The sequence below is a fragment of the Anser anser genome, assembly GCF_964211835.1.
Source record: "Anser anser genome assembly, chromosome: 1".
NCBI classification, from domain to species: domain Eukaryota; kingdom Metazoa; phylum Chordata; class Aves; order Anseriformes; family Anatidae; genus Anser; species Anser anser.
Genome location: NC_139720.1, coordinates 193,202,942 through 193,213,933, shown reverse-complemented (window position 1 = coordinate 193,213,933; position 10,992 = coordinate 193,202,942). Strand labels below are relative to the sequence as shown.

Here is a 10,992-nt window from a genome sequence, read left to right as displayed (position 1 = left end):
GGCTGGGGGCTTCCCCTCCGGGAGGGAAAATAACCCCCCTCCGGGGGGAAAGGAACCCCTCCGGGACTGTCCCCTCTCCGAAGCGCCTGGGAGAGGCCCCGTGAGGGCGGCGGGAGGCGAGGGGTCCCCGCGGGCGGCCGGCATCCCCTCGCCCTCCCTGCCCTCCCTCCCCGCACTCACACACACACAGCTCCACCACGTAGGCGTAGTAGGACCAGGCCACGACCAGGGCGATGAAGGCCACGGGCACCCAGGCCAGCACCTTCTGGCAGCACTTGAGGACGTGGGACGGCGCCATTTTCCTCGCCGAGCCCCCGCAGGAGGAGGCATCGGCGGCGGCGGCGGCGCTGCACGGGCGGCGGCGGCGGCTGCAGCAACGGCCGCCGCTGCGGAGCCGGCCCCGGGCGGCGCGGGCAGGCCCTGGGCGGGCCGCAGTGGGCGGGCGATGGGCGGCCCCGGAGCTCCGCCGCCTCCCGCACCGGGCTGCGAGCTCCCCAAAAGCTGCCTACATCCCCCCCCCCCCCCCCTCCTGCCCCGAGGTGTGCCCCCTTTAAACAGTTAATAAAGAACTTGTGGGGAAAAGGGGTCGCAGAGGTGCTCGGGGCGCTCGGCTGCGGGACCCGGAGGTGTTGAGTGGGGATGGTGGGTTTGGTTGTAGGGCTTCGTAGGCTGGAGGAGTCGCTGAAGGAGGTTTCATGCCTCACAGCAGCCCGACAGCGTCTCGTAAAAGTGGGCTCATTAAATGTCAGGCTTGCAGAACAGCAGTCTGAACCGTAACCGATGTGCGATGTTTCATGGACACTGCAGTCATGCATCAGCAAGTCTGCTGCTTGGTGGCATGTTCCTCTAGCTGAAACCCCAACCTCAAATCTCATTGCAGCTCTTTTGTGCTTTTTGCAGGCTGGTGGCAGCCCCATCCCTGCGTGTGGGTCTGTCCCTGCAGTCATGCAAAAGGACGGATCCAGACCGTGACACCCAGTGCTGCACCAGACCTCGTGCTGACACAGTCAGCGTGCTCGTGGGGCTCTAATGGCTTGCTGAGTACAGCAAAGTACGGTGTTTCTTTATAAAGAACTTACCAGACTATTTGCCAAACTTCAGTTAATGCCTCTAAAATGTGGGCCCTACCATGACCTTCCAGAAATTCATTTCTTCAGCTGCATTGCTTTGCAGGAATCAACTTTCTTTAGTGCCAACTCTCTTTAATGTTGACATTTTTAATGTGTAAAATTTTTAGCTTCACTGCAGCCTCACTATTGGTAGAATCCTGAGACTGAAAGGAATCGGCATGTGACATGGCAAAATCCCCATTTATCTCCAAAATAAGAGGGTGTTCTTCCGCGTGGTTTCGGATGATAAAACTGCTGAACGCAACCTGCGGCCGGCAGCTGGGCGTTTTGGAGAAACGTCCCAACGTGACATTGCACAGCCACGTTATGAATCACAGAGTCACAGAATGGTTGAGGTTGGCAGGGGCCTCTGGAGATCATCCTGTCCAACCCCCTGCCGAGCAGGATCACCCAGAGCACGCAGCGCAGGATGGCATCCAGGCGGGGTTTGAATATCTCCGGAGAAGGAGACCCCACAGCCTCTCTGGGCAGCCTGTCCCAGTGCTCTGTCACCTCACGGTACAGAAGCGCCCCCTCATATTAAGCCAGAACCCCCTGTGCTTCAGCCTGTGCCCTTGCCCCTCGCCCTGCCGCTGGGCTGTCGCACGACATCGCCGTCCCGCGGGGCACCGGCACCACCTGGTGGCGGCCGCGGGCACCGGCGGGCCCCGGGCCCCTGGACACCACCAGGGCTGACCTAAACCGACCGAAGGGATATCGGGTGCGGGTCTGGGCTCCCCCGTACAAGAGGGACGTAGAACTTCTAGAGAGGGTCCAGCGTAGAGCCACGAAGATGATGAAGGGATTGGAGCATCTGTCCTGTGAGGAAAGAGTAAGCGAGCCTGGCCTGTTTAGAGAATAGGAGACTGAGGGGGGATCTTATCAACCTCTACAAATACCTGAGGGGACAATGCAAAGAAGATGGGGCCAAACTCTCCTCAGTGGTGGCCAGTGATAGGACAAGGGGTAATGGCTATACATTGAACCACAGGAGGTTTCATCACCGTGTGAGGAAGAACTTCTTTATGGTTTGGGTGACAGAGCACTGGGACAGGTTGCCCAGAGAGGTTGTGGAGTCTCCTTCTCCGGAGATACTCAAACCCCGCCTGGATGCCATCCTGCGCAACGTGCTCTAGGTGATCCTGCTCGGCAGGGGGTTGGACCGGATGATCTTCAGAGGTCCCTTCCAACCTCAGCCATTCTGTGATTCTGTATTTCTGTCTGCATTACAACCAAATAGGGGCACAGTTATATCAGCCTACATATGGTGCAGGTTAGTTTGGGCCACTGAGCATGTCCCAACAAATACTAGTATTAATCCTGTAATATATGAGGTGAAATTGGGAACTGGAATGTCAGAATGAATTTTTCTAGAATATGTTCACAGTCTGCCTCTTCTATACTGCCTGGCATCCTGACTGCCTGGTGTACATTGTGGAAACAGTATAGAAAGCATGGGCACATCTGACATTTAAAGGTCCTAAATTTGTTTGATACTGAAATGCTCACAGCTATCCTAAGGAAAATGGGAGGAATTTTGATTCCCATACAAAGTAATTCAATAACAAATTTTGGGTGGTTATCTGTTGCAGTGACAATGATAACCACTCGGGATAGCCAAGAGAGGCAGATGGCAAAAGTGACTGCCAATCTAATGGAAAATACCTCTCAGGCATTAAATTGAGCAGCATCTCTGGCTGTTTATTGTACCAAACATGACTGCTGGCAACTGGAACTGTGGTTAGATGCTTTTTTTTTTTTTTTGGGAAGAGTTAATTCCTTTCTCATGGGCAATGCAGCAGAGATCCTATGTTATGAGGGTCAACAGGTGAGTGGTACTAATTTTCAGCTTGGCAACGGGATGGTTCTTTGACAATGGGATGGTGGCTTGTGGATTTATTAAAGGAGGAGTATGGACAGTGGGATATAAAACCTTGCATTAGCTTACTGAATGTCTCAGGTGAATGGCTGTGGGAACCTGATTTACAAGGGGAACGGGTACATATAGTAAGACCTTAAGTTTAATCAATCACAGTTAGAAATGAACAATTTCACAGCATGAGCTTTCTGCTAAGCCATGTGGTCCACAGTATCGCCACATCGGTGGGAACAAGGCAGACTGGGAGCCCCAGTCTTCACCGGAGGGAGATCACGGTAGGAGCGTGGATGACTCCACGCTGTAGGCATGCTGACCTGTAGACCCAAACTCAGGACACCAAAGGGAAGCCTCTTGGACAAGCCTGCTGGACTCCTTCAGATCCCTGCCCAGAAGACTTGGTGTGGGAAGGTGGAGTGAGGAGGAGTGGGCTTGAACCCTGATATCACCATGACGTAGTGGAGAGGGAAGAGGGATAGGATTGTAATGCAGTAGTGGTTGGGTGTAATCTGTAAGATTTAAGAATGATAATTAGTTTTATTGTTGTGTGTGTTTTTAACTATTTAATTGCTCTATCAGTTTCTTAGTAGTGTATCATTCAATGAATAAACACAGTACTCTCAAGCCTGCAGTCTAAAGGGAGGGAAGGTGGACCTGTGAGGTAAAACTACAAATACCTTTTACTAAGCTTGCCACGCCTGTGGCTGGCTGTTAGTGTCCACTGACACTACTCTCATGCCCACTCCCACAACTTTCATAATATTGTGACCCTTGATAAGCAGAAGTGAACACGAATCACAAAAACCTGTCCCACAGTAAGCATACTTCCTAACAGGGAGACTAAGAAGCACAGCTGCTAATACAAGCAGGCTTCACAAGCAAAAAATTCACCATGCTGGGAACGACATGAGGTGATCCAACATGACCTTCTCTAAAGCACTCTTCCCCACTTGTGGTAACTCTGCATTCACCCATTACCCATGGGTGTCACTTGTGTGCTTAAGGAACATCTTTCAGTGTGTTTCAGTACAGAGCTGCAGAAACATCCTGCATGTGATTTTGAAGAAGTCTGACACCGGCAAAGCTGGAAGCTGTGACATGGTCTTACCAGAAGTGCTCCTGTGCCTGGATGCTGTATCTGTTCTGCATCAGACCGATGCTTCAGCTGTGATGGAAAGCCAGTGACAGCTGTATAAACCTAGGAGAGGAAAGATTTTTGACCAGCTATTGTCCAATAACCTTTCTGCGCAGTGCTTTTCCATCCTGAGAGAAAGTGAAGTAGAACTGAATCAAACAAGGTTGTGAGGCAGCAGTGAGGGACTGCTTGTCCCAGATGGCCTGCCCCCACCCAAGGAATTGCATTGCACAAGGAACCCCGTGGCACAGATGACAGGGAGTAACATCTTCCACTTCTCAGAGCCATCCGGGATGCATCTACAAGGACTTCCTAGGCAGAAACCAATTCCTTGAATAGATGCCAAGCAGGATGGAAGCAAGCTCTGCTAGAAATCACTGCACGCCTCTTTGGCCTCAAACCACAGCAGTGCAGCTAGTGCAAAGTCAGCTGTCACACGCATGGTGAGGGACAAGCGACGACACTTGGGCGCAGGTTCTGGGAATCTGAGCAGCAACTGAGAATGCTCACCTCACTCATTTCTTCCAGAGGTTTGTTGATCTGTTTATTAACAGTTTGTACAGCTTGGCAGGACCAGGTGGCAAAATTTACTGCACTGTAAATTACTGTATCATCCCTTACAATTTTTTTTTTAAATACAACTAGCAACATTTGCTATCCTTTTGAAAGGTGCCTTACAGCAGAACACTGCAAACACTCCTTTTTTTTTCAGACTTTCTCACTGTGCTATCTAGCACTCATCATCTACAATAGCTTCATCTCCATTTTGCTTCTGTATTTTTTCCTCTCAGAGTAGCTCATCTCAAATTCCAGGAACAAGCCATCCCCAAGCAGAAGCATCCCAGCAGCCTCTTAGGTGGAGGCCGATGCAAAGTAATCATGTGGCTCATTGGTAATCTTATTTATTTGCCCCTGGTAATAACAGACAAATCCATTTTTTGTAGGCTTCATGTTTCTGATATATGCATAAAACCAAATGAGATGGTGTAAATACTTGCTCTTCATGTTCCAGTACAGCTCGTGTAATCTTGTATACATTAACTGTGAGTGATTAGTTGCCCTTGTTTGAACTGGATCTTGTTTTGCTCAAATAGCATTTGAAACATTTAATTTCAGCTGCATTGATTTATTCCTTGCTTTCCTAGCATCTTTTTGTTCAGCCATATTCATGTCTCCTAAATTATAATTCTTTGGAGTAGCATTTAAAGAGTTTTTCTTCTTTTACCTTTAGGACCTATCATTTAAATTGTCTCATTTTCTTTTGAAACCACCTTTCCTAAAGACCAGTGGCAGAGCATTTTGGTATCATTCCTTTTCAGCAGTGAATATAATAATTTATCCTGTGACTCAGCTCCTGTTGGTCTAGGAATTACCTCGCGTGCATTATTTAAGAGAGACACAGAAAGTTTTTAATAATGTTTCTTCTTCCAGTGGTGTAAATTTCAAAGTAGATAAGGTGCCACATAATTAAAAAAATAAATCTGTATTCTGAAAAAAAGAGAAATAAAACCCACCATAATGACGTCTTTTTTTTTTTTTTTTTTTTGGGAGGGGGATGATTTAGAGCTACTAGTTATTCCGTTTGATGATATTAAAACTGACAAATTTTTGCTAATGTGGTGGATGTGAGGCATAGAGTACAACAGTCCTGCAGTCCTTTCTTTCTCCAGGAAATTGCTTGTTAGATGGTTCTTATTTCATACTCTACTTCCTTAAGGTCCCAATTCATAAAAGATTTAAAACTGCTCCTTTCTAAGAGTTTTCACCCTTCACATAAAATACCACTTTGATGTATAAAAAAAGTGTCCAAATGCAAATACGCTTACTCAGGGTCCATTAAAATTTATGACTAAAGCAGGCATTCCTAAAGTACAAGTTTATTCTAGCGAAGCTCGTCTTCTGTGCTCCCTTTGTAGCTCATGGAGAAAGAGAGGTCCTCCAGAGGGTGGTTTGGAGCAGCTCGCTGGTGTCTGAAATCCCAGACATTTCTCTACGTTGACTACAGGATGTCCCTCCTCTCAAATTGTCAAATCTTCGTTTTCGAAATGAGGCCAAGACAAATCCTACATTTTGCAAGGTGCAGAGGACGTACTCCCGGAGCCTGTCACCTTCCATTTTATTTCCATGCCTTGGTCAGTGTGGAAAGGCAGACCATGCTCAGCCAGGGGCTGAAAAGGAAAGCGCAAGCATCCCGTTGGGTTCATGGGTGTGAGAAAGCATGGCTTTTTGCTCTCCAAGGAATGAGGCATTCTTTCTCAAACCTCACAGGTGGGTTGAGCAGCTTTGGGAGGCCAGTGCACACAAAGCAGCAGCGTGGTTCCTGGGGACAGTGAGAAGAGCTCTGCACCAGGGCTCTCTGGTTAATGAACCAAAAACTTTATTAACTAAGCCAATACCAGCCTAATGGGAAATCTGCCTCCACACATGCTGCATAATTTTTACGTTATTGAACCAACTAGGGATTGTTTAATCAACAAAGACAGCAGGAAACCTTCGAAAAGCAGAAGAATGAAGTGTACAGCTTGTTTGTGAATTAATTTTGTTCATGCTCAGGTCTCCCAGCTTTCCTTTCCTCAAGAGGGCTTTCTACCTCTTGTTGGGCAACATCTTCAGTTTCTCTGGGAGGATTTTCTGTGGTGGCTGGATGCTAGCAGTGTGAGTCTACATCCACCAGTTTCATCCTCATGCTTCCCTTGCGACCAGCTGCATTGCAGGAGCTGCCGCTCAGTCAGCTTGGATCTCCGTAATAATGACCACAACACTGCTTGTTGGGATACATCTCGTTTCTTCAGAAGGACTAAAGATTTTTTCCTGCGCTGGAGTAGTTTCCTGACCCAGCTGTGATTGTGTTACAGCGAAGATTAAATCTGAAGACACAAGACATGCACGCACTCTTCCACGAGAAGAAAACTGTATTTTAAAATCCCAATGTATATTTATTGAGCCATCTCTACGCCTAAGTCAAAGTATGGACAACATGTCTGAAAATTTCCTTTAACTATCTGATTTTTTTTTTCCCTATTCTAGCCCTTTATTTGGTAGTGATCCTTTTTTTGTTAAACACACAGGACATCTAAGTGCCACAAAAATGTAATCCATGGCCTGGCTTGTTTATCTTATTGTCTCATCTCTGTTTTCTAGATAACACAGGAGTGTAATCAGTAAACTCTTCAGAGCCAAGACATGGTTTCTACACCCAAAATTCCACATGAGCTCTGAAACACTTTGGAGTCTAGAGGCAGAATGGTTGTACTTCCTAGGCACTGGCACCGACTGAAAAAAGCTTATGTATTCTCCACACAAAGCTCGATATTGGGACTGAATATATTGTTCACACTTTCAGTAATAACCGATTCAACAGACATGTGGGCTGGGAAAAACAATGACAATGGACATCAGATCAAGAAACCAAAATTGATTTCTAGAAACAGCCAGCGAGTTTCTCTTAGTTCTATTATACCACACCGCATTTTTGCCTTTGCTTGTTTTAACAATGAAGAATTAATATTCTTAATAAAAATTATCTTAAACTAAACTAACTGAAAGAAAAGTAAAAAGTGTTGGTATGTCAATACAACTAAAATTCTGTAAATGACTTGTACTCACCCTTGTGTATCTTTTTAAAAAAAGTTGAATCAATTTTTGAGACCTCCACAATATGTAATGTATACATTTTTATTGCAAACGACACTCATAAGCAACGATGGAGGTTTTTTTTAACATCTGATTTTATTTCATTCTTCTATATATTTCTGTTCAGAGGAAGGCTTAAAAAAAGTCATAATTGATACATTTAACTGATATATTGGCAGTAGGCATAACCATTTAAAGAAATGGTGTTGAGCAATGTTGACAGACAGCTTGCAAATACCATACAGTTACTACAAGGAACTAAAAAAAAAGTTAAAACTGTGATGGATTCCTTAAAAGACAGGATCAATCTGAACACTTATGTAAACAGCTCTTTCAGTCTAAGATATTTTATCTGAGAAATTATTTTAAGACTGTTTTGCAAATCTTTTTAGTGAAGACAAACAAAAATCGACTACAAGTTAAACACAAAGCCTGATTCTTCCAGGGACAAGTCTTCCCTGGCTTTCAGAGGAATTCCTTCCTGGCTGTACTTTCAGAGCAGAAAATGTTTCTTAACTGCATTTCAATTCCTAATCAATTATCCCATTTCTTATTTACTACAGACACAAAGTTCATTTTAAAATAAGCAGATCTGTTTTCTTTTTCCTCTGAACTTGACACCAGATCATTTGCTAAGAAATAAGAGTTGAAATCCATTTTTAGTAACTTGCTGCCAAAAGCAGATATTGCTGATTGCATGAACCCAGATACAAATGAGCAACGAGGCATTACACTTCTAGATACACTAAAGCTAGATGGATTGATTTTTCCAACAGAAAACCAAACAGCTTGTAGGAAGCATGTCACTGATAAACAAAAGAAACCACAAAAGCAATAAAGAACATCATAAGCCTATTAACAATTCACAGAATAATACGCTACAGAATAATCTCCATTCCAAAGAAAAAAATATTTGCCAAAATATTAACAGCAACAAGTAAAAGGCAGCTTTGCATTAAAGCCAGAGCTGGAAAAAAGCCCTCTTTGGATGAGCACATAGCTTTTGTGATACATAAGTATCTTGCTTGATTGTGTCTTTTTTTATTTCATTATTTATTTGGTGATGTGAAACTGGCTGTGGTACTTCCATGACAGCCCCACAGCCCCACCTTTGCCCCCAGTTGCTCTCTCTTACTCATAGCTCCCATCACCAGAAGAAACTAGCAGCTTCCAACAGCACAAAGTGAAAACAGCTGCCTCACTTCTTGTTGCCCACAGAGCAGGTCCATCAATTCGGTCTAAGGGGGAGAGGCAGAGGCATTTATTGCATTTTATTTCATCCTGACGGTTTCCTGAGAGAAGCAAAGGTATCCTTGGCAGTCACTGGTACCTGATTTTCTAGACAGGTCTCAGGACACTAACAAAGGCATGCTCCTGTTCTGGTGGATGACTCGGGGTACATGTCCAGAGATCACACAAGCAGAAGCATTTTTCTTTGACACAGTTTAAGTTAAAGCTCCAAGTTAAAGCTGCACAGGGAAGAGCAGCGGGCAGTAGCATGTTGCTGCTTTGCTTACTTCTTGGTCAACCTCTCTAGAAAGACCACTGTGCTGAGGCTTGGGAGGACTCCTCCTTAGCACAAGCTTGCCTGATGGCTACTGGCATACCAAAAGCATTATTTGCAATCTCAGTACTCCTTACATGGGATCTTTATGGCTTCCTAATGCAATCTCTCCTGCCCCCCCAACCAAGTGAGGGCTGTTCTGGTATCTGTCTATCATGGAAGGTTCCCCTCTTCTCAAGGCTCCCCCCACCAAAACCCAAACAAACTACAACAAAACACCTCCTATCAAGCTTATATACATCTTTGAGAATCACACAGCTAGTGTCATGCTTAAAAGGAATGGATACTTCCTCGTGGAGTGGTGAGATGGTTGTTTTTCTTGAGACATTTACTCAGGCCATCTTTTGAGCCCGTTATCACAAACCTGTCTTGAAAGGTCAACCTCTCACCCCAGCCTAGGCAAGTCAGACAGCTGCGGGGGGCAAAGAGGAAGAACCTTGACAGCTTTGTAAGTAAGTCCGTCTCCTACATACACTGTCCAAACAGGAAGACTGATCTGGATCTAGGACTAGAGGCTCCTGAGGTTTTAAGAAAAACACACGTATCATGCACATCTGTGTATACATAGATGCACACACCATGTTACAGCTGAAAAATGTTCATCTATAATTAGTGAACATTAATTTTGATCTATTCCTTGTTTTACTGTTTAAGTTCTTATGACTAGCTTTGCATTTGGAGTAATAAACATTTTTATTTACCTTTTCGACTTATTTTTCCCCCAGCACTTGCTTATTACACCCTTGTGTTCCTGAGATACTGCAGCATTCCCTGTCACAACCTTTACTGAGACAAAGTAAATATTTATTACACATTTACCTTCTGCAATACAATTAAAGCAAAATAGTTATGGCTCAAATTGTAGCTACCACTGTTTGTGACAGAACCAGGATTTTTGCTTCTCATTTATACTATTTGTTGAAGAGGTCTGAGAGACTCAATGCACATTCATAGATCAATGTATAACTTTTAAAGCCTGTATCAGCAGTCTTGTATTTCCAGTTTAATGGTATCATCATGAAGGTAGACATCCACACAGGACCTGGTGGAACCATCCACCAGGAACTAACACACAAGCAGTTCACGGTAATGAGGGCACAAGCCATATAAGTTTTCCTTTTTGATTTAGGATTACTTGATTTGCATGGATTGTACAAGTGGTTTCGCCTTTTGGACCTCTGTCCTTGCCAGGGAAAGAACTGCCGTGTTAGTGGCTGACTGAGATGGTGACCACTCTTCCAGCAGGAGACAATGCTGTGATGTTCCTGCCAGTGGCCATTTAAAATCCTACGCATCCCATATGCTACAGTGCAGGGTCAGACTCCACAAGGGAGTAAACAACACTATTCCCTAGAGCAAGAGTGTTATCGTATGGAGGTCAAATGTGATAACAGTTCTGTAAACCAAACTGATTGCACTAGAACAATATAAAATTATTGCATTAGAAATTGGGTTAAAATTTAGCTATAGTAAAAAAGAGTATTTTTGATTCAACTATTATGTAAACAGGACAGACAAAAAAAAACCCCACTAAATAACAACATTTATAGCAAAAGAACAATGGACTCTCTTAAAAAGGACTTTTCCCAGCTTGCTTCCACAATTCCTTTGCTCCTTTAATGCTTTCTCTTTTCACACACTTCCAGTAACCGTGAATGCCTTGCTGTTGTGGTAC

At 44.8% G+C, this 10,992-nt stretch overlaps 2 protein-coding genes and 1 long non-coding RNA gene across 7 annotated transcripts in view; 1 reads left to right on the top strand and 2 right to left on the bottom strand.

The window, feature by feature from the left end:
- ZDHHC20 (zDHHC palmitoyltransferase 20) overlaps positions 1–433 on the bottom strand; it is a 56,129-nt gene extending 55,696 nt beyond the window's left edge. For all 4 annotated transcript variants that reach the window (XM_083834006.1, XM_083834004.1, XM_083834005.1 and 1 more), the window contains exon 1: positions 181–433. In XM_083834006.1, the coding sequence (XP_083690132.1) occupies positions 181–298 (118 nt within the window). In that variant the 5' untranslated portion in view covers positions 299–433. The remainder of the gene's footprint in view (positions 1–180) is intronic.
- Positions 1–9,353, top strand: part of LOC310898709 — a 27,127-nt gene extending 17,774 nt beyond the window's left edge. Inside the window, exons 2-3 of one of the 2 annotated variants that reach the window (XR_014583570.1) lie at positions 901–4,650; positions 6,037–9,353. This is a non-coding gene — a long non-coding RNA (uncharacterized lncRNA). Of the gene's footprint in view, positions 1–900 lie in introns of both variants that reach the window. The other variant, XR_014583571.1, reaches the window with a different exon arrangement.
- The window catches only part of MICU2 (mitochondrial calcium uptake 2), a 155,656-nt gene continuing 152,494 nt past the window's right edge, over positions 7,831–10,992 (bottom strand). The window contains exon 12 of the mRNA XM_083833955.1: positions 7,831–10,992. Coding sequence (XP_083690081.1) covers positions 10,888–10,992 — 105 coding nt within the window. The 3' untranslated portion in view covers positions 7,831–10,887.